At 46.6% G+C, this 22,554-nt stretch overlaps 2 protein-coding genes across 11 annotated transcripts; one reads left to right on the forward strand and one right to left on the reverse strand.

The window, feature by feature from the left end:
- Positions 1-359: 359 nt before the first annotated feature.
- Positions 360-8,015, reverse strand: LOC308570468 (uncharacterized protein). 7 transcript variants are annotated; one of them, XM_081165325.1, is made up of 7 exons: positions 7,500-8,015; positions 6,915-6,971; positions 6,339-6,438; positions 6,013-6,150; positions 4,585-5,517; positions 2,604-2,730; positions 360-1,872 (listed from the first exon to the last, which is right to left on the reverse strand). In XM_081165325.1, the coding sequence occupies exons 5-7, from the start codon at positions 5,293-5,295 to the stop codon at positions 830-832; spliced, it is 1,881 nt and encodes a 626-aa protein (XP_081021451.1). In that variant the 5' UTR covers positions 5,296-5,517; positions 6,013-6,150; positions 6,339-6,438; positions 6,915-6,971; positions 7,500-8,015; the 3' UTR covers positions 360-829. The 7 variants fall into 7 exon arrangements, with proteins under 7 accessions (XP_081021451.1, XP_081021452.1, XP_081021448.1 ...); XM_081165326.1 differs by having other exon boundaries at positions 6,915-6,974; XM_081165322.1 differs by lacking the exon at positions 6,339-6,438.
- A 68-nt stretch (positions 8,016-8,083) lies between these two features.
- LOC308570471 (uncharacterized protein) lies at positions 8,084-18,391 on the forward strand. 4 transcript variants are annotated; one of them, XM_081165332.1, is made up of 6 exons: positions 8,097-8,218; positions 9,002-9,029; positions 9,567-9,736; positions 12,387-13,405; positions 13,569-13,695; positions 15,248-18,391. In XM_081165332.1, the coding sequence occupies exons 4-6, from the start codon at positions 12,707-12,709 to the stop codon at positions 16,225-16,227; spliced, it is 1,806 nt and encodes a 601-aa protein (XP_081021458.1). In that variant the 5' UTR covers positions 8,097-8,218; positions 9,002-9,029; positions 9,567-9,736; positions 12,387-12,706; the 3' UTR covers positions 16,228-18,391. The 4 variants fall into 4 exon arrangements, with proteins under 4 accessions (XP_081021457.1, XP_081021459.1, XP_081021458.1 ...); XM_081165331.1 differs by lacking the exon at positions 9,002-9,029 and having other exon boundaries at positions 8,084-8,218; XM_081165334.1 differs by lacking the exon at positions 9,567-9,736.
- Positions 18,392-22,554: the final 4,163 nt, after the last annotated feature.

Raw genomic sequence — 22,554 nt, forward strand, 5'->3', positions numbered from 1 at the left:
CCAGCCACCTTTTGGAGTGCCCCGATCCACTATTCCAGATCCAGTATGGACTCCCTCAATGAGGCTTTGTCTATTTCAGTGGGAATGATAATGACCCACCCGAGGGTTGTTGATTTAGACTGTAAGGCCCTTTGTTACATTCAAAGAAATACATAAATAAAATCAGAAGTTCCATCTAAGCTGGAGGAAAAGATTTGCCTGAAATCAACAACTGAGCAGCAATTGAGATGGTGTGGCAGTCCTCATAGTATTAAGAAGGCAAGGGGGGATGGTCGAGGGACAAAATGGTGCTAACAAAAGAAGATGCTCATCTTAGTACCAGAAAATCTATGCTGAAAGAGTTGACTCAGATCATTCAACCCCTTTGATCTCTATATTTCCAATTCTTTAAGGAGAAATCCATTCTCCCCAACACTAAAGTATCTTCATCATGCCTATAACATATTGTTGATTTCATCCAAATGTCTGCACAACACTGGAACACTGCAGAAGGTAGCTTCCGAATCCAACAGCTTCCATTTCCAGCATGCATGTGTGTCTTCATGCATGCCTGTCTTTTTAATTTTAATTTATTTTGTGTATGGGGGACACAATTCTACTGGAAGATCCTCTTTTAACAAGGCTTTATAAACTATTGCATCCGTTTCCTTGGGAGGAAGAGAGAGGCAGTAGATAAAGTAACAGGGGAAACTGGGATGCTGGAATTAAATGTCTTCCCTCATCTTTCTTTCTTTTTTCTTTTTTTTAAAAAAATCCAGTTTTATACTGTCAATTGCTTGGATATAAACCCAAAAGCAGGAAAGGCTTTGCTTTGCTTCATGTTAACAGATTATGAATTCACTATTGGATGAAGTCTCTGGTGCTTGACGAGCGTTTGTCTCTGCCGGAACCTCCTCCCACATTCGGTGCAACGGTACGGCTTCTCTCCCGTGTGGATTCTCTGGTGAATGATGAGGTCAGCCAGCCGAACGAACCTCCTCTCGCACTCGTCACAGGGATAAGGCTTCTCCCCTGTGTGGATTTTCTGGTGTCTGGTGAGAGATGAGAGCTGGTTGAATCTTTTCCCGCACTCCTCACAGCTGTGGGGCCTCTCACCTGAATGGGTCCGTCGGTGCCTGTGGAGATGAGAGAGCTGGTTGAACCTCCTGCCACACTCATCACAGGTGTGGGGCCTTTCTTCTGAGTGGGTCCTCTGGTGCCTGGTTAGAGCAGATGAGGCGATGAATCTTTTCCCACATTCAGGGCAGCCGTAAGGTCTTTGTCCCATGTGGATTCTCTTGTGTACTGTAAGAGCCGAGAGGTGGCTAAAACATTTTTGGCAATAGGTGCAGCGGTAGGGCCTCTCTCCCGTGTGGATTCTCTGGTGGCTGATAAGATGCGCTCGCTGGCTAAAGGTTTCGCCACACTCTGTACAGGCGTGGGGCTTCTCTCCTGTGTGAATTCTCTGGTGTCTTGTGAGATGCGAGAACTGGTTAAACCTTGCCCCGCACTCGGCACAACGGAAGGGTTTCTCACCCGTGTGGATGTGCTGGTGCTTGGCCAAGTCCGACGGGCAGTTGAAGCGCTTCCCACATGCGGCACAAGGGTGGGGTTTCTCCCCAGTATGGATTCTCTGGTGTCTGGTGAGGTGTGACATCTGAATGAAGCTTTTTGGGCACTGGGCACAGTGGTAAGGTTTCTCCCCTGAATGAGTTTTCAAATGTTTGGCTAGGCCCGATGGGCGGGTGAATCTTTTCCCACACTGAGCACAGGCATGAGGTCGGTCCTTCCTGTGGATACCGCCATGAGCTCGGAGTTCCTCCTCTCCCCTAAACCTTTTCCCACAGTCCGGACACTGGAAATACTGTCCAGCTCTTCCCAAAAACTTGGCACCTGTTGAGTGGGAAAGAAGAGCCAGATACAATGCTGTGACTAGGTAGACACAAACACACATACACACTCTGTGTTGAACCCTAACAAAAAATTATGTACTCCAAAGAATTCTGCACTGTACTCAAGATGCTACAATGCAAAATGTTGACAAATTATCAAACATCCACAAAATCTAACATTCAGAAATTCCTGCATGTAACTAGACTTAAATCAAGTTTAGATTGACAGACCACAACACAACTTGCACAGAGTGATTTCAGTTAGAGACTTCCCAGCTCACATTTTAGCTACAAGCATCAGTTCACCACATATGGGTCCAACTGTATTATGTTAAGCATGTGGTTTGCCCTTAAATGCAGGATTTTTCTTTCACAAAGACCCACTGAGCTTCCCCCACCTCTATGCCAATCCAGATGCATACTCTGGTGTGTTGGGTAGGTAAGTACCAACCCAGACCCTGTCATCATCACCTGAGGCCCTTTTTCGTATGCTTACTTCATGAGAGGTCTGTAGGGTGGCAAGATGAGAATGGGCCTTTTCTGTGGTGGCTCCCACCACAAAATGGGTCAAACATAATCTGTTTCCTGCAAGAACATCTGCAGATGAACTGTCATCATTCTTTCCATCACCTTGATAGCAGTTAATCAGCATGGGCCACATTCAGACCAACACACCCTTAACAAAATGAAGACTGGAGGGGAAATAATGTAGGGAATGGTGTGGTTCCTTACCGGGGGAGCTGGCATTCCCATTGTCCTGCTGCCTGACTTCCTTATAGGTTTGCCTTTGCCTGGTGTTTCCCAGAGGCCGATGAGCTTCAGAGCAATTTGCAGGCCCTTCTTGGGCTGTTCCCGATACCTGTAACAACAGCAACAATCACACTGGAAGTGAAGAAGGAATATTGGGCCTACACGGGCTGATATCCTCTGTGGTATCAAGAGAGAAACAAATAATGGGATGGTGGTGTTGAGTGTTTATCCATTGTGAGAAGCAATAAACTCACAAAAGTGAAGCCTGACACAACCATTTGAAGCTCATTCCAAGCCAGCCAGGCAGAAATCACTTTTCTGCCTTGTCCTGGCCACTGTCCAGATCAGAAGTGGGGAGCAACTCCCAGCATCCTTGACCCTTGATCCTTGCTGGCTACAGCTGATGAGAATTGGAGTCCAACAACATCTGCAGAGCTTACAGCTTTCCCTCCCTTAGCCAACTTCATAAACTTCTTCATGAAGTTCTGTTGAGACCCCTGCTGGATCTCTTTGCTGCTGCCCTCTCACAACAGAACAAAAGACTTTTGAAGGCTTGGGAGATAGCAGGTGAGTGGTTGCTGGGCAACTGTGGATGCACTTCCATAACTGTTGTAGACTTGCTAAGAAACTGCAAAGTTCTCTACAGCTTCAGGATTGTTCCATAAGACAGAAGTTCTCAAGTATCTTCTTCTCCCCACCCCCACTACTCAAAAATGGCAGTGTCTTGATGGACCACTTAATAAACCTTTGTCCTACAAATCAAACCCCCCACATATCATATATATGACAATAAGCACAGACTTGCTTTTTTGTGTGAACAAATTCTGTGATGTTAGGTGTAAAGTTTGGTCTGCTTTAAGCCTCAGGCTAGCTCCAGTATTTATCCTGCTTCTATGTTTGGACTTGATGGTGGCCTGGCAACAGAGAAGAGCCCTTTTAAACTGGTAAATTGTTGGGGGGAAGAATTATAGACTGCACCAGACTGAACTATGAAAATCATGGGCCCTAAATTAGGGTTTAATTAGGCTGTTTGATAATCCAGTCCAGGTGAAAATGGTCTTAATCACCATCATTAGAAAAAACATTAGTCAAATGCAGAGCTAAGTACATATACTGTTCTCTATTCCACAGAGTTTTTGCAGACTACTTGAATGCAGCTTGAATGCAGACCACAGTTTGAAAACTTGGCCATAAAAACAAGGAAGCAGCATTTCTCTCAGCTGCTGAAGCAGGAAAATGACCCCTCTAACCGAAGTATATTCTGTGATTAGATCAGCCATCTGTTGTCAGTGTTAGGGCTCAGCCTTATAATTTGCCTCCGAGTATGTACAGGGTGCATTTTACTCACTGCAAGGCAGCGTTAGAAACTCAGGACCAAATGGCTCCTTAAGCCAGAGTTACAAAATAGAATGCAAAATCAGAATGCCTGGTTGCCATTCTTGGGCCAGATGGCTTGAAAGTTGTATTTTTCAATATGACTTTTTGGTTTCTGAAATTCATTCTGGCTGTGCAGATAAAATGTAACAGATAGAATTCTACAGGATATGTCGCTAGTGTGTGAAAACAGTCACCATCCAAGGATCCGCAGGCAAACACCTTCAGATGGTGGAGGTGCCATCCTGGTGCCCAGGCACCTTCACTTGGTCACAAGTGGCTAATTTTGAACGCTGCTGCAAGGTAGCCACAGCAAGCTGTCAAGTTAGCAGACAGGCCTTCCAGGTGAGAGGTCATAACTCTCAGCCATAGGTCACAGTGCCCTCACTATCTCCCCTACTACCGCAGGCCAACTTTGACAGGAGATGAAACCACCCACCCACCAATCGTAAGACACCATAGTCGCATGATTGACACATGTCAAAGTTTTAAGGAAGCAGTGCTTCCTTAAAACTCAACAACCCGAAAAATTCCAATTCGGTCCTCCAACCCCCATCCCTTTAAGACCACCATGAATAAATGACCTCACCTGTTGTCCCCGCTTCCCCCCCTCCTGCTGCCTCAGAAGGAAACCCTCTGCCAGGGCCACCGCCTGGGCGCAGGTCTCCGGTCCGCGCTCTCGGACTCGAATCTGGATTTCCTTCGGCAGAATCGTCAAGAACTGCTCCAGGATCAGCAGCTCCAGGATCTGCTCCTTCGTCCGGCTCTCCGGCTCCAGCCAGCGATGGCACAGCTCCCGCAACCGGCTGCAGGCTTCCCGGGGCCCCTCGGTCTCCTGGTAGCGGAACTGGCGGAAGTGCTGGCGCTGGGCCTCCACGTTCACAAAGTCCTCCCGCAGGATGGCAACTTTTACCTTCCCATAGTCTCCTCTTTCTCGGGTTTCTAGGCTATTGAAGGCCTGCTGTGCTTCCCCGGCGAGATTCGGCACAAGTTTGGCCATGCCCTCTCCTCGTGGCCACTGACAAGTGTCAACCACCCGCTCAAATGTAGACAGGTCATCCCAAGGTGGCAACTCTGGCAGCTGGGAAGTTGCCCAACCTGAGTGAGAGGACTGTACCGTTTTGAGGATTTCTTGCCACTGGGCTTCTCCATGAGGGCGCATTCCCTCCTGTCTGTCAACCCTACCATGGTGCGGTGTGGCCCACCTCAGAAATTCACTGATTGCCCCAGCCTGGACAGCCCGAGGAGACTTGCCTACCCCTTCCCCCAGTTCAGGATGTCTTGGGTTTGGCTCCTCCATTCTTCCCTCTGGTTGCTCTCAAAGGCAGTTAGAGCTGTAGTGTTATTGCTTCCCTCCAACTGCAGCCATTTTGTCTCCTTGGCATTGGCCTTGACGCTGCTCTCAGCTCCTCAACTCCCATGCCCAAATTGGCAGGACTGTGCTCAACAGAACAGGGCTTATCATCAACAGTGCTACTCCCATCAAGAGCACAGCAAAATTCCCATCTAAGGTGCTAAGAACCTGTGAAGAGAGGGAAAGAGAACCCAGACATTTATACACATAGTGAGCTCACAGCTATCCACTGACTTCATGCCTCGCTCCTAGCCATTGGCTGAGCTGCTGTGATATCACAGAATAAGGGATAGGAACGGAATGTTGAAAAATCAGTGCCGTTGCTCTGAGGTAAATGGAAGGCAGTTGTGTCTGGAAGGGGCAAAAATGTCACACAGGGACTAGAAATAGGAGGGATTAAACACTGCAAGAGCCTGGGGAGATGGTCGAGGGAGAAATCAGAATGGTTGGTATAATCTTAGTGAGAAGATATAGATTACTGAGAGACCCTACATTTCAAACACTGATTTGAAATACAGTAAGCAGGATTCATAAAGAAATGCCGGTTTCTGGAACCAGTGCAATTTTATTTTATTTTTCGTTATTTATTTTTGCTTGTGCTATTCTGGTGTGAGCAGATGGGCAAAGAGCTATTTAAGGCACTCAGGCCTTAATCTTGATCACCTTTCATTCTGACTTCTGTGCATATTCTGCCATTGTTCACATACTTTCAGATCTATCTTCACAGCTGATCTTCAGGATGCTGGATCTGCATCTGGTACCCTAATCTCCACTTGAGCAATGGGGAAGCAGAACACACAGCTACAAAGACAACCAGTGATTACCTGCTTGTAACTCAGCAAAGTGTTCTGTTCTCCCACTGCTCATTGCAAGTGGACCATTCACACAAGCAATTGTTTGTGCAGACAAAGTACAAACCATCTCTCAGTCTCAAGGTGGGCTAACACACATGCATGAGCATCTCTTAGGGCAATCCTATAAACACTAACCTGGGATAAGTCTCACTGAACTCAGTGAGGCTTGCTTCTTGGTAGTCATGCATATGATGTTTTATTCTGTTTTTAATCTGTTGGGAGCCGCCCAGAGTTGCTGGGGAATAAATAATAGATGATGATGATTTGTTAATGACTTACAACCCAAAGGTGAAGTACTTGATACAAAATCTCTGTTTGCACTATTCTGATTAGGGAAGGCTATTTTATGCATTAGAAAGCACTGCTGGGCACTGCAGGGACTAAACACATCCTCGGTTATCCTCATCTGCAAAATGGGAACAAGTGTACTCTTATCTCACAAGGCTGTTGTGACAGAGAACAAGCTAAAGACTGCAAAGCACTTCATAAAATAGCTCCAGCAAGGTTTGTTGAAGGATTATCAGTACCAGCTAGTCCCTCGTGGATTTGCATCCCATGTTTTGAGCTGATGATCATCGCTCCACTGAAAGAATGACCCTGCCTTATAGCAGAAGCCACATCTTCCCTGTCAGTCAAATAAAGCAGACGCCCGCAACTTCCAGACATCTCGCAAACTGCAATTCTCCGCGAGCAGAATTCCCATCGACTCACCTCTGCTGCTTTGCCCAGCTTGGGGGCTTCTACTGTCTCGATCTGCTGCTTTTGCTGCTGCTGGGAAGAAGAGAAAAAAAACCCCCAAGAGCTGACTGTGAGAGAGAGGAAGCTCCGTACCTTATTCCTTCCCCCTGTCTCTAAAGATATAGAGGGGCTCTAGGACCCAGAAAGATCAACCTATTTAACCCTTCATAATCTGGTCTAGGAGAAACGCCTTGCTGCAGGCTCAGAGACACCAAGTTAAGAAGGCAGTGGATGTGCCCATTTTTTAGACCAGATCGCAATCCCTTTTGTCAACATTGTCTCTTTTCTCTTAGTGCTCAAAACAGTGTCTAATTGATGATGCAGGCTCCATAAACCGACCTCGAGAATACCACCAGGGACGCTTATAATGCAATCCTACGAGTATATATTCACCCTGACTTCAGTGGGGCTTACTCCTAAGTAAAATTGCACAGGCTTTCCCCCCATTGCCTTAATGGCTTTGCCTACGCGAATAAACCCCTGCCTGGCCTCTGTGCAAGTCCACTCTCAGATTCTATCTTCGATCTGTAAAATGGAATCAAATAACAGGCTGCCTACCTTAAAAGGTTGCGCTGAATAGTGAGCTACCTTGCAGGATGTGGTCATGTTTGGAATACTACATACGGTTCTAGTCACCCAACCTAAAAACAGGATATTGTAGAGCTGGCAAAAGGGAGGGTGGGGGGGGGGAGAATAATGTAGTAAAGGGCAACTTAAATGATTGCAGGGTGGGAATATCCTCCCAAGAAGATGAGGTTAAAGCTTGAAGGGTTTTTTTCTCCTTTAGCTGGAAACCAATGAAAATTCATTTTTAAAATAAAAATAAAAGGGGTGATGCGGAGGCATAATAGAGGTTTCTGAAATTCTATATGGTGAGAAAAGAAAATGGATTGAAAGACTGTTTTCTCCCCCTCTGATAATATCAGAACATTGGGTTCAGAGAGATGAATTTGGGTACATTCAGGTCACGCAAAAGTACTTCCTCACAAGTACACAAAATGAAGCCACAAGTATAGACACATTTATAAAAGGTTTGGACGAATCTGCAGAGGATTTGCCAGTTAGTGACTGTTAGGCATGATAGTTGAGTGGAATCTCTCATAGGCAGTTGGTCTCTCAACAGTCAACTGCTGGGGGGGCACAGGGCATTGGATATTTCTGGATGCATCTGGCTGGACCCTTTGGGAGACAGGATGCTAGACTAGAGCAACCTTAGCTGTGATCCACCAGCGCTCTTATCTTGTCAAGACCAACTCAACAGTCTGGATCCAAGCCAGGTTAGTTGCACTTCGGTCCTACTGAAATCAATGTGAAACGTTATCAAGTACAACTCACTTAATTTGAATCCCACTTGGTAAAAATGAGAGTGTTAAATATTAGGAGTAACAGACTTTAAAAAAGGCCAATTTATTGGTTTTTATAACTTTTTATTTTATCTTATTGAACTGTCACAAATAATGATTAACCACACGGAAACTAGTTCCTCCTCCTGCTGTCATTTTCAAAGACCCTCTTTCCCATTCACTCCCAACGCAATATTCCCCCTCCAATACCTGACCTAAAAAAGAAACAAAGGGGGGGGGGAAGAGAAATATTCTATTTCAAGACCAGTATTTAATTAAGATTCATTTGGGAGGTTTGCAAGGATGTTGCTGTTTTCCTTTTGTGTCTGACAGTGGAAGCCCAAGAAGTAAACTCCGAGTTCAATGGGACTTATGCTGCAGTCTAATTTGTGTGTTTAGGATTGCAACCTGAGCATAGCTAGTGTGCAACTGCACACGTTGAAGTTGCCTGTCATATGAAAGCAAAGTCTGCATCCCCCCCCCCCCGACTGATGTTCTGCAGATATGTCTACTGCTACATGATGGGTAGGCAGCCAACTTTTCCAATACTGAGCCTTTGGGCAAAGGTTGTTCCTTCCTTCCTTCCTTCCTTCCTTCCTTCCTTCCTTCCTTCCTTCCTTCCTTCCTTCCTTCCTTCCTGTTCTATTTGGATGGAGACCAGGACACCACCCTGGAAGATGTGGCAATACAATTTTCAATCTTGCATCTTTTCCTTAGGGCAAGGAACCTGTGACCTTCTTCCAAGGTAAGCAATGATAGAAGTTGCCATCTAACAACCTGCTCCCCTTTGCACGCTTTAGCTTCACATCACTTGATGGCTTGTCGCTCACGTGAGAACAGCCTCTGGCACGAATCTCGCGTCCCTGCGGAGTTTTGACGCGGGAGGCTGTTTCCTAGATCTGTAAGAGTTTGGACCCCGAGGGGTCATCTAGTCTAGCCCCCTGCAATTCAGGAATATGCAGCTGCAACCTTGGCGCTATCAGCACCAAGCGCTATCCAGCTGAGCTATTCTCGCGCCTGGCAAGGAAACGACTTCCGTTTTTTAAAAAATTATCATTCTCCTATCTCCTAGTCTCCTCTCTCTCCTGCTGCCGAGCCAGCCGAGGTCTGCGCAACGCCAAGGGTTAAGCCGAGCGTGCGCTCTCCGCCCTAGAGAGGCTCAGGAAACCCGGCCGGAGTAGAGGGGGGATGCATTAGCCGAGGGCACCTTCCTGCTCCTCCCCTTCCCAGGATCAAAAACTTGGGATTTGAATTTTAATAAGGGGGGGATTTGCCTCTGCAGGGCTGCAGATCTTCCGCAGCGGGGCTTTGTGCCGTGGGGCTGGGCGGAGGAGAAGCGCCGAGCGAGAGCGCTGGCTGGGGCGAGGAGCCTGCAGCCGTCCGAGCAGGGCGCAGGCAGATCCAGCTGCCGAGGAGGAAAGGAAGAAACATCTGGAGGAGCCTGCAAGGCAGGTGGGAAAGCAGAACGGGAGAGGGGGAAGGGAGCTTTTTGCAGGGTGTGCGCCTGTTCCCAAAAGGCCTTTGTAGGGTTGGCTCCGAGTGAAATCCGACTGGCTGGAGAGCCGCAGTCCAAATTTGCAATAATTTCTGTGCAAAGTATAGTGGACGAAACGATGGCACAGAAACCGTTATTTTATCCGAGGTAATGACTTTGTGCCAAGCCCTCCCTCCAAGGCACTCAGGACAGGAGAGGCAGCCTTAGGAATTCCCATGAGGTAGGTTTAAGACGTAGTGGCTGGCCCAAGGCTACCCTGTGAGTTTCCTGGCTAAGCAGGGATTTGAACCCAGATTCTCCTGCCCCCCCCTACATCTCTGAGTCCCCTCCTACATCCATTATCCTCATCTAAGTGAAGAAACAGTGCTCAGTTTTCTCCGAAGAGGAGAGAAAGTGCTGAAGAGGCAAGCCTGTGAATTGCCCTAGGGCACAAGGGGGGTTCCATGGCTGGATTTGAACCCAGAGCTCAGAAGTAATGTTGTTCCCTAACTTTCTGTCTCCCATTTTTTACTATTCACTATTTTACTTTTCACTATTCCTCTCCTTCTGAAAGCTTGTAGCTTTAAAAGATCAAGAGAGACTTGTGGGGAACCTTCACATCCTGCCTTAGGATTCTTTTTTTTGTGTGTGGTGGGGACTATGACTATTCTCTTTAGATTTCTTGCCCCTCAACATCCTTTAGCCTCCTTATTCTACCCATAATAGGAGTGCTTAAAGAGTGGCTTTCTGTACCACCCTTCCAATTCAGGCTTGTGTGTAAAGTGGGGATTCCCCGTGTACATTTGTATGGGAGCAAAGGAGTTTTAGCATTTAGTTCATATTAATTAAGAGAATGCAGTGGTGTGACTTAAGTGTGTGTGGCAACAGAGTGTCTGGGCAGAGGGGTGGAGGCACTGAGGCTGAGATTCTGGGTTTATACCCACGCTGAGAAAAACTAGAGGATTGGGAGGTGAGGTGGGGTGGGTTAGGGAATACTTGGAGCCAGGACTTCAGAGTTCCTTGTGAGAAGGGTGTGGTAGAATCAGGGGTGAAAGGACTGGAATGCTGCCATCCCTCCAGTGTGGGTTGATGAAGGTTTTGTAATCCAAGTTAATGATTGTGAGCATGGGATCAGGATGTGGTGTGGATTAATCAATGTGGATTTTGTCTATGCAGCATAATTAAGGAAGCTGTAGCTTTCCTAAAGGACTTGTGTTTGTGTGTGTCTATTCACCAATTTTCTACCCCTCCACTTGCTTTTAGTTCTTGAATACAGTTTCACCTCCACCTTCTTGTCAAGATGGAGAAGAGAAGCAGATGAGAGAGAGAGAGAGAGAATGAGGAAAAAAGAGAGACCCTGGAGAAAAATGCAGACTTTAGCAGGAGCTCTAGCTAGCCTTTCCATTCTGTTAGCATCTGAGGATTTAAGGGGTGGGGTGGGGGATTAAGAGACCCCCAGCGAATCAAGGCCTGTGGGGGAAGGGCAAGCAAGCGCTGTGGATGCTGATTCTCTGCAGAATGTGTTTAACTCCTGAGCCGATTAAGAGCTCGGCTTATCCCTCTCTGGACCCCGCACAACAACATCTCTGTTTTCTTTCCGAAGAGGCTCTCTTCTCCCTGCAGCAGCCAGCCATGTTCTGAGGCCGCAGTTTCAAAGAAAGCGTTAGTGGAAAAATACCCCTGACATATCCTGGGCCCTCCCCGCTGTATATTTCCCATGCCCATGTTTGTAGTGCAAGATGCTATACCATAATTCTTTTTCTGGAGGCTCCCACAAATGCAATCTTATATTTGCAATTAGGATTCTATTTTTTCAGAAGAGTTGGCCAATCTTTGCAGCGCTTTCCAGATACTTTAGATATTGATTCCAAGGCCCAAATATGGCTAACAAAGTTTTTAAAGAAAATAAACGAAAGAAAGCTTTCCCTATAGGAATTTCAACAACAACAAAAAGACTTGCTCTTAAAATCCCTCTCCCCACCCCCACCCCGGCAAAAATAGATCTGTATTGTGTTACTGAAGGGGAACACTTAATGTAAATTTGGTTTCTGAGGGATTGTGGGCAGGAGAGGTGTGAAGAATGGCTGGAAGTCGCGCAAACTCAGCAGTTTTCAAATGTTGCAAGGCATCTTCGGGATTCTTGAGAGCTTACTGGTTTCTGTCTGAGATCAGTGATGGCCGACAAGCTTTCTTGAAAGGCAGCTTTTCCTTGTGGAAAGCACAGAGCAGGGGAATAAGGGTTCTGCACATGGTTGTGAATTCACACTGAGCAACAATAAGCCCAATAGGCTTCGCCATAGCTGTGGGCAAGCAGACTAGTCCAACCAATAACATTCCCCAGAATCCTTGGCAGACAAATCCATGGGGAGTCTGTTGCCTCAAGATAAAACATTTGAAAAACACTGCCGTATATGCCCATCTAAACTCTGTTTCCAGTGTTTTAGTTGAAATTACCAGCAACCACTGTTGTGTTTTCATGACATTCTTTATGTTTCTTAATGTAATTGGAGCCAATTTAGTTTCGATAAGCTTGGCTGATTATAATTCAGTTGCTTACCAATGGGCTGGTATATTTGTTTTTCCATGCCCAAAATCTAGCTTTGGCTAATTTCCTTTGTCTTCCCTCAGGAACAACACAAAGCTGCTTGAATGGGAAACCTGTTGGCTGCAGGTTCAGCTGGTTTCTTTCAGTTAGCCATGACTGCTGTGCTGCATGAGAAAGCGTGTCTATCGAGTCCCCACAGTGGCAGATGTTAAGTGGCCGGAGGCATTATGTATGCCCAGGTGCTGATCTATCCTTTCACCTGGTCTGAGGTAAAAAACTTGGGGTTTTGAAGGGGATACCAGGCCCGAGCACTTGAACTGAGAGAGAACCAACCCTAGGAAGACAAGGGGGCAGGTGTGGAGATACTTATGAGGAGCTAAACTGTGGGCAACACCTTGTGGAAATGGAGGAACAAACCCGAGCAGGTGCCGAGGCAGGAGAAGGATCTGGGAGATCAGGAAGAGGCGCTTTTCCAGTCCAGTCTGGTACTCCCCGGGATTTGTCCCGATGGGGAACACCGCGCCAGGAAGGGATACCTCAGCGCTTGGAAGCCCAGTGGCAAGAGTACTTGAAAACAGTCCAGTATCCCTCTTCAGGGTGGGGAACGCCACAGCTGCCGGACTTGGCTTCGTGGGATGACTTGGCCACCTTTGACCGCGTGGTGGGTGCCTGCCAGTGGTCTAGAGAAGGGATGAGCCGCCTCATGCCGACTCTCAGCGCCGAAGCCCAGCAGGCCTTGAGCAGCCTGAATGCCAGAGACAGAGGGGACCACGGGAAGGTGAAAGCAGCTGCCTTGCGAGGCAGCTCCAGTGTTGCTGAGACGCAGCGCCAGCGCTTCCGCCAGTTCTGCTACCAGGAGGCGGAGGGGCCTCGCGAGGCCTGCAGTCGCTTACGGGAACTCTGCCATTGCTGGCTGGAACCGGAGAGCCGCACGAAGGAGCAGATCCTGGAGCTGCTGATCCTGGAGCAGTTTCTGACCGTCCTGCCAAAGGAAATCCAGAACCGGGTCCGAGAACGCGGACCCGAGACTTGTGCCCAGGCGGTGGCCCTGGCCGAAGGATTCCTTCTGAGGCAGCAGGAGAGTTTGCAGAATGAACCACAGGTGGGTTGAGTTGAATTGCAGGCCGGTCAAGTCAGGTATGCTGCTGCTCTGCAGAGCTTTCATCTTCTGGTTTTTGCCTTAACATTGCTTCATTTTGTTAACCATGATATTTTTTGGTGGGGGCAGGTAGGGTCTTCAGTGTCAACTTTCTTTGTTGTTTCAGGACTCTGGTTCGTTCCAGGAGACAGCCACGAATCTCTCTGAAGGTCAGAGGGCTGTGTCTGATGCCAGACAGAGGCATCTTGCTAAGGAGGCCCGACAGCAGGATAATGGGAAGACCAGCTTATTAGGTATGTCTTGCTCTTGTGCTGTTGCGAACACAGCACAGCTCTTCGGCGCAGGTTAAGGCTACAGCTTAACTTCCATGCCCAATTTGAGTGCCATAGTTCAGGGAGGAATTTAGATGAGTTGGAAAGTATTCAAAGGAGTGGTTTGAAATTCTAGAATTTAGTGGCGAACGCTACATTCTTGAAGGATCAGCTGTTTAAGCAAAAAAGATTAAAGACTCCAGAGCTGTTGTAAGCAGTCAGTCCTCCCTGGTCATTGGCTGGGACTGATGGTAGTTGGAGTCGGTTGACATTTGAAGGGCCGCATATTCCCACTCCTGTTCTGTGGCGATGCTGTAATTAACATGTGCAGTTTGAGCCTCACTCATCTGCTTAGTGGAAAGTAAGCACCAAGGCGGTTACAGCTGATGTTAGGAGTTCATGGGGTTGTCTCTGCTAACATTTCTCTAGAACAGGGGTCTGCAACCCGCGGCTCCGGAGCCGCATGTGGCTCTTTTACACCTTTGCCGCGGCTCCGGGGCGGACACTAGCGAGGGGAGGAGGCACATTGTGCGCCTCGACACTCCCCACTGTGGCGGGCGCTGTACTGGCTGGGATGTCGCATGGGGGCGGTGCGTGCGTTAGTCACGCACCGTCCTGACGTCACCTTCCCGGTTTTGCGGCTCCCAGTTTTTTTTTTCTTTGGAAACGGGTCCAAGTGGCTCTTTTTGTCTTAAAGGTTGCAGACCCCTGCTCTAGAATATGCAGTGAGTGGACTTGGCTTACTCTAAGGTTTTTTGGGGTACGACTTCTGCTTCAGCTTGTAGCCTGGCTTACTTACACAAATCATGTCAACCTATTTGTTCTGCAGGTTGATTTCCCCCCTCAGGTTTTATTTAGGTTTCTGTTGCAGGGAAGGGGAGAGAGATTTTATGGAGGGCTATGCTGTTTGGGTGGCTGTTGAGGTTTCTTCCAGTTCTATCATTCTGTTTACTCTGCAAGAGTGCTATAAGCTGAGCTGTTGGTATGGCACACTCAAAAAATTAAAATCTGTACCTTGCTAATTGCAAGCTTGTACCATGAATAGTGTATTGGTGTTGTATGTATAAATTATGTAAATTATCACAACATATTACAATAATTTATTCTGGTTTAGGGAGGGGGCAATGAACTGTGCAGGGAAGTGAAAGCCTTACTCTGCAGACACTGGACATCTTATTCAGCCACCTCTCTGGCTGCTTAAAACATACATTGGCCGTAAAAATGTGCTTTGTCCATCTACCTACAAGCATATTTTCACAGTCATAAGGAATAGAAACTTGCTTTAGAACAAAAGAAAGCTGAGTGTTGGGAAATTTGAATTATGTACATGCCTACAGCCACACTCTTCTGCATTTCTTCTGTACTCAGACAGAACTGCAGCATACACACAGCCTTGGCCAGAAGCAGAATAAGTTGTGCTGATGACATAGTTAATACACATGGTTTTTCATCTATAAATGTTAGTCACATTAGTGCATTGAGCAACTCACAGATGACTTCAGGATTTCTTTCCCCTCCCTCCCCAATCTTACAGGTGCCAAGAATGCAAACAGAGCTGGTGGTCCATTTCATCAAGGGGCCAAGGAAGAGGGAACACGTTCTACTTCCGGGCTGGTTCCTAGGAAGGAGAAATCCCACATCTGTATTGACTGTGGCAAATGCTTTGCACGTCCATCTGACCTGGCTAAGCACGAGAACATCCACACCGGTGCAAAGCCCTTTCGCTGCATGGAGTGCGGAACAAGATTCAGTCAGCTGTCTCACCTGACCCGACACCAGAGGATTCACACGGGAGAAAAGCCACACATCTGTACCGAGTGTGGAGCATCCTTTGCCCAGCGGGCCTCTCTGGTTAGCCACCAAAGAGTCCACTCCGGGGAGCAGCCCTACCGCTGCTCTCACTGCCAGCAGTGCTTCAGCCACCAGTCGGCACTCAAGGTCCACGAACGCATCCACACGGGGCAGAAGCCCTACATCTGCCTGGAATGCGGGAAGAGGTTTGTTTCCTCCTCCACGCTGAAGATACACAAGAGGATCCACACGGGAGAGAAGCCGTTTTCCTGCGCGGAATGCGGGAAGCGGTTCATCCAGCGCTCCAACCTCATCTCTCACCAGCGAACGCATTCCGGAGAGAAGCCCTTTTGCTGCGGTGTGTGTGGGAGACGGTTCAGCTACCCGTCGGACCTGACCAGGCACCAGAAAATCCACACAGGAGAGAAGCCCTTCCCCTGCGACGAGTGCGAGAGGCGGTTCACCAGGTTCTCTGATCTTCTAATACACCGCAGGATCCACACCGGGGAGCGGCCATACCGCTGCCTTGAGTGCGGGAGAAGGTTCCGGCAGAAGAGCGCTCTGGTGACGCATCAGAGGATCCACACAAAGGAGAAAGCGGCCGAGAAAAGCAAGCCTCTGGTATCCACAGAGTCGCAGGCAAAGAGCAAACTGAAAGCAAGCGAGACTGAAGAGAAGGTAGACGTTCCAGATAAAGAAAAGAAAGATGTGTCAAGAGCTTAGAAGCAGCCAGGCTCAGCGTGTTCTCCCAGCTCCTGACTCCTTTCAACCTTACGAAGGAAGGCAAATGCTAGAGGTTGTGCTGAGGTTTCTTCTGGGTTTGCTGATAGGTCTCATTCCTCTTCCATGCCTGGCCCCTCTCAAGGACATAGCTTGACTTTGTTTGGGGACAACCTAGCTCAGGACATAATAGAAGGTGCAAATAACCTGCTTTTTCCTTGTCCCCTGTGATTTGGCTCCTGGGACAGACTCACCATGGCATTCGGGAAAGATTGCTTCGCTCTGCAGTGACTGGAAATGTAATTCAAAGCCCAGTTCCTTGCTTTCTTCCGATTTTCAGCCAGTCAGATGGACTCTTGTCCAAAAGAAGTCGCTGGCTCTGCTTGCAAGGCTTGTTCAGAGGACATTGCTGACTATGCAGCTAAGGCGAATGGGAATTTGCTCCATGTACTGTACTGCTCTAACATTTCCCAGGATGGAGCTCAAGAAGGGAGGACTGGTGAAGTCCTCTTAAGGGCTGATCTGTGTCATCATGCTTCTCTGCTTTTTAAGCAAAATCTCTGTGAATATAGAGATTAAGGGCCTGCCCACAAAAGTTCTTCAGACTGGGTTTCTCACTGCATAGCTGGACCTGTAGGAAGGAGGGACCAAAGGCAGCAGGATATCTGCTTTTCCAGGTGCTGCAAATAATCAGTAGATGACTGTTGCCATCATGTTTCCCATGTGGGGTTTCCTCAGGGGATGTATTTGGCCATTGTCGAATGCAGAGCAGCATTTGCGAGAGGGGCAGGTGAACCTCTTCCCATTAATGTTACTTGTTCTTTTATTAGTTATATATAGTATTTTTAGTTCAAACTGATACGGCAGTTATTGTGTGTATGTATATATTTTATTTTGGGTGGAAAGATTATTCTGTCTGTTATATTTTTGATGAAGAATAGTCCCTAAACCTTAGAGTAGTCTTCTACATGTCTACTCGGCAGTGTATCCCATTGAGGTCCATGGGCCTTAGTCCTGGGTAAATGTGTCTAGGATTGCAGCCACAGGGTAGAAGTTAGCCTGAATGAGTATGTAGGAGCAGAGGGAACAACATGGAGGTTGCTGTTAATGGCCCAAAATCTCGGGGAATTGTCAAGTCTAGTATTTAAACTTGATGTGTCTTTTTACACAGAGATAGCCACAAATAAAAAGCATCATAAAAGGGGTCTCCTACCTTTTACCTGTATGAAATAAGTGAGTAGCATGAGGTCTGTTGGGGGACAGGAGCACCTAGATTCGTTTTCTTCAACCGTTGTTCAGCATTGTCAAAGGTAACCATTTTGTGTAGCTGTGCATTTGTGGGATAGGAACACTGCACAGCCCCATTGTACTGGATGTGGCTCCTTACTCTCCCCCACCACCCAAACACACTTCAGCAAATCCAAGGAGAGCCATACATAGCAATTTATTTGCATGCCTGAATCCCATTGCAGGACCAGGGTAAATCACACATATCCAGAGACCCATATGCCATGATCCATACATCCACCAACCAGCCATCGCTTAATGATAATGGCATCTTTCCCATGATGCCACAGAAACGAAGGTGTCAGAAACAACATCAGCAGTGATGTCTGGGAGATTCTGCTTAAAAGTCCTGCCATGTTCACATGGCTCATGCATCTGCACAGTGGGGCTCATTGAATTAGCAGCATTAGGTGTGATCTGGAGCTCTGGCCTGCATATTCTGAAATTGATTTGTCAGTACCCTTCCCCACATCTCTCTCTCTCTCTCTCTCTCTCTCTCTCTCTCTCTCTCTCTCTCTCACACACACACACACACACACACAAACATACTCTTCCCCTATGGATCTCACATGTACTTCTGCCCAAACTGAAGCACGTGCACACACATGTGATCAAATCTACAGGCATTTCTGTGTCCTATATGAGTTGTATGTCTTCCACAGTCTAGGGAATCACTGCTCTTCATTTCGGATACTAAGAACTAAGATTCTGTGAAGTACACATTGATTAATGTTAGGAGTTGTTTAAAGACTTCAAACTTTTTATAATCTTGACACACCCTGGATACCTTGGGATCCTCTGATTTAAATAAACCATTGGCATCTTTTAGATTTGCTTTGTAAATAATAATGAAATAGCAATAAATCAATGTTTAGTTATGCAGCTGGAGTCAGCCATGTTCTTTAAATGTGTTTTAAATGCATTGTGTGACTGTGTGCTAAACTAGGCATCCTATGCACACTTAAGCTGGGGACTAAGACCATGTGGGCAGATGTTCCTGGAGAGAACAGAAGACCATGAATTGCTCTAGGCAACCATTGCCAAGGAGACTGGAATGTTGTCAGTTAAAACTGGAGAGTGGCAGTTGGACTCGAGGGCAGGAAACTGGAGAGAAGGAAGAAGAGTTGTTGGATTCTTGAGAGTGAATTTGTAGAGATGGGAGCTGTGATCTTGACAGTGAAGGTAGGTAACAGAGTTTGAGCTAGAGACCGGGCAGTACACTCTGACCTCTGCCATTATCCAGGGGTCTATGTGCCGCTGGGGGGCTGCCTGCCACCCCATCATTCCAGGAAGAACCACACAGCAAGGGGGGACCAACCTGGCCACATCCATTGGTCAGAAAAGGAGCAGCTGCAGGGAACTTGCTTTGCCCCTCCTTGGCGGAAGGAACGCTTACAAGACCTTTGTAGCTAACATCTAGTCTTCAAGTTTACTTTTTTCCTTCTCTCAAAATCCTTGTTCCTTTTGTACCACACCTTTTACCAGGGACCATCTTATTCTTGATTATTACAAGCCGCTTTGGGAGCTCCTTTTGCCTGAAGAGTAGAATAAGAGTAGTTTAAATAAATACACTGCTTGTGTTGTGAGGGACAGAATGGCTGAGAGGAGCAGGCAAACCAGAAGCCTGAAGCACAGAGGATCGTTACCTTGTTGTGGTTCCCAGGCGATGCCACAGTACCAAGCAGCATCAACTACAGTGATCACATAATGAAGACGTCATTGGATTGTTGAAGTGTTTGTATTGGTTTCAAACTTCCGCCCCAGGTAATCTCTGCCTACTCTAACTTGCATTGTGTTTCTAGTGTACAGGATCTTTACTGTCAACGGTCACCTATTCATCCCCAGCCTCCATAATTTTAGACATCTGTTGATTCTATCAAAGACTGAGGTCAGATTGACAAAGACAGCATATAGATATTTCTTGAGGGCACCTGCATATTTCTGTCTCAAATAGTTTAACACAAAGCATTGTTCTATGGTTGACTTCCCCTGACAAAAGCATGCTTGTTGATCCCCAATGATATTGTTCTGCTCTGCTCAATTCTCAGACTTTTCCAGTAAGTAACAAACATAGAGTTTGGATATAATGTCCAATAAACTGGGTGATTATTGGCCAGGTAAGATTTTCTCTCCTTTCTTAAAGATCGGGACCACAATACTTTTCTCCCAGTCCCTATGAGGGTTGCCTGTAGAGTTGACATATGTAAAGAGTTTTGCTAGTTTTGGAACTCACTGATTCAAATTGTCCTGGAATTTGTCTCTGTTATTATTTATTTATTTTTCTCCTGGCTTGGTCCAGAATTAAAATACAACACTTGCTTCAAATGAGTGACTCACAATTTGGGCATAAAGTAAGCACCAATCCCATATTTTGTTTCATTAAGCTAACAGGTCACCGAGTGTCAAAATTTTGTGAAATCCCTACTGATTGCGGCCTGTTCAATAGCTGATTGCATTTCAATATAAAACACGGTTTGTTTATATTTTAGCAGTCTCCGATAAAAGTGATGCTTCTCAGTCCATTCCCTCACCTTCAGATTGTCCGTGCTTGCATAAGTGAGCCTACTTAACATACAAAGATTGTGTCTCACTTTATTTTAAGATTCAACATTGCTCTGCTTTTACCTCAGCCTGCATTTCCGCTGTTGTACATTGGAGATCTCATGCAGCATGTCCTTTGTGATACCCTGAAAGCACACTAGCTCCAAGCAGAGAGGCTGAAGGTCGCTTTCCAATTGCTCTCCCACTGTAAAGTTATTTACTCATGGTTGCACACAATGTAGTCTATAACACTCTCACTGTGTGTGTGTAAAAGTAAAGTTCCCTGCTGTCTTTTTCCACCTAGCGCTGTTGCAGAGAACCAGCCCGAGTTAGTAAATTAACTTAAAAAGACCTACAGTGGTACCTCGGGTTACAAACACCTCAGGTTACAGAGTCCGCTAACCTGGAAGTAGTACCTTGGGTTAAGAACTCTACCTCAGGATGAGAACAGAAATTGCGCGGCGGCAGCGGGAGGCCCCATTAGCTGAAGTGGTACCTCAGGTAAAGAACGGTTTCAGGTTAAGAACGGACCTCCGGAAGGAATTACGTTCGTAACCAGAGGTACCAGTGTACTGGCAAGGTTAATTGTCCATATATTTCATAGAAGGAAGATGTGAAATGTTCTCACATCTTGCTGTTGCTACTGAATACCCGCCACTGCAGCCCTTTGTGCTAGTCAGGCAAATAATTTGAAGGCAGGGTGAGTTGGTTTTGATGGACCCGGAGCAGCCAGTGGCCACCCCCAAAGTAAGGCCCCCTCTGCTCCCTTTCTTATGATCCTTCCTTGCAGGCACTGAGAGAATACTGAATCCCTGGGATAGTAGGAGGCGTCAATACTTCCTGTGCAGGATGCTGTGCCTTGGGACAGATAGAAAGGAGATGTGGTTGCTTAAAATAGCATTTCACCCCAGCACCCGTTTTATTTAAGGAGAATCTAGCACTGAAAATGATGGCTGCCACCTGCTGGTTGCTGCATGCTATTAGTGCTCTAGCATTTCAATAGTTTTTTAAAAGTTTTTAAAAAATGTAATCTTGATCATCTGAGAATAGGTAGAAAAAAATTATCCTGCCCTCCCAACCACCCATTCTTGTCTAATAATGTTTATGTGTGAAACAGTGATTTGGTCTGTTTAATTACTGTATTACGAAGTGCTTTTTCTGGGGGGTACGCAGGAGTACGCATACCCCTAAACATTTTGTGAATCTGTCTACTTTTGTACATTTACTGTATTTTTCCCAATCTGAAGTATAAAATGGTGATTTTCTTGAGTCAAAATGAGAGTACCCCTAAACATTTTTTAAGGGGAAAAAAGCACTGGTTTTATGATTACAGAATGAACTACCCTCAGCACCAATGATTCCAGAGAGAATTCTGTGTAGTTATTAAAAAGAAAGAAAGGTTGTGTTATATGGGAAGTCTCTGATTATGTATTAGCCTCACCCGTGTGCTACATCATATATGCAAGCTCTGCATCAGCTAATCCAGAATCACTCCCTGTTCTGTGCTAATATTCACCAACGTGGATTTGAACTCACTTGATTCATAAATATTCCTAGGAAGTATGGGGAGAGTAGCCACACTCAGCCTCCCTTGCACAACCCTACATTTGTTGCACTGCACCAGTTGCATTTCTGCCTCTTGTTGCCACTTCATGCCTCTGTCAAAAAAAGTTGGCTAGGTCAAGCAGCTCTTGGTGACCCTGCCCCACCCCGAGCAACTCCAAGGGTTAAAAAAAAAAAGGGAGAAGGAAAGGTGACCCCTAGAGAGGCACAGTAAACTGGGGAAAGGGGGAATTGCTGTTTACCCAGGCACTTTCCTGCTTCTGCTGCTTCTCCTCTAATCTACTTCCTTGGATTGAAATATAAATACATATATGGAGGCAATCTGAATTCCAGTAAGAAGGCTGAGGATTCTGTGTGGTGGCATCTGCAATGGGGAGAGACAGCAAGTTCAGCTGGAGAGAAAACAAGAAACACGCAAGCACCCCTCTGGTTTATGACAAGGTGTATTAAACCAGGAGTGGGGATGACAATGTAAACTGATTATGAATGAATAAGTGTGTCATATAGAGTTTGCAGGTTCTGAAATAAAAATATGTTCATCATGTTTTTTGTGCAAGAGTTGAAGCAGAATCTCTCCCCCCCCCCCATTTTTAAAGAAAGGTATTGGACAAACTTCAATGACTGGGCTATTTCTAGTACAGTGGTGCCCCGCAAGACGAATGCCTCGCAAGACGGAAAACTCGCTAGACGAAAGAGTTTTCCGTTTTGGAGGTGCTTCGCAAAACAAATTTCCTATGGGCTCGCTTCGCAAGACGACAATGTCTTGCTAGTTCCTGCTGGTTTTTTCCCCTCCCCCCTTTTTTTCTAAGCCGCTAAGCCACTTATCAGCTGATCCGATCAGCAGATAAGCCGCTAAAAGCCGCTAATAGCGCTAATCCGCTAATCCGTCAATGGGCTTGCTTCGCAACCGCTAGACAAAGAGAATCACAGAACGGATTC

The sequence above is a fragment of the Podarcis bocagei genome (assembly GCF_964188305.1).
Source record: "Podarcis bocagei genome assembly, chromosome: 13".
NCBI lineage: Eukaryota > Metazoa > Chordata > Lepidosauria > Squamata > Lacertidae > Podarcis > Podarcis bocagei.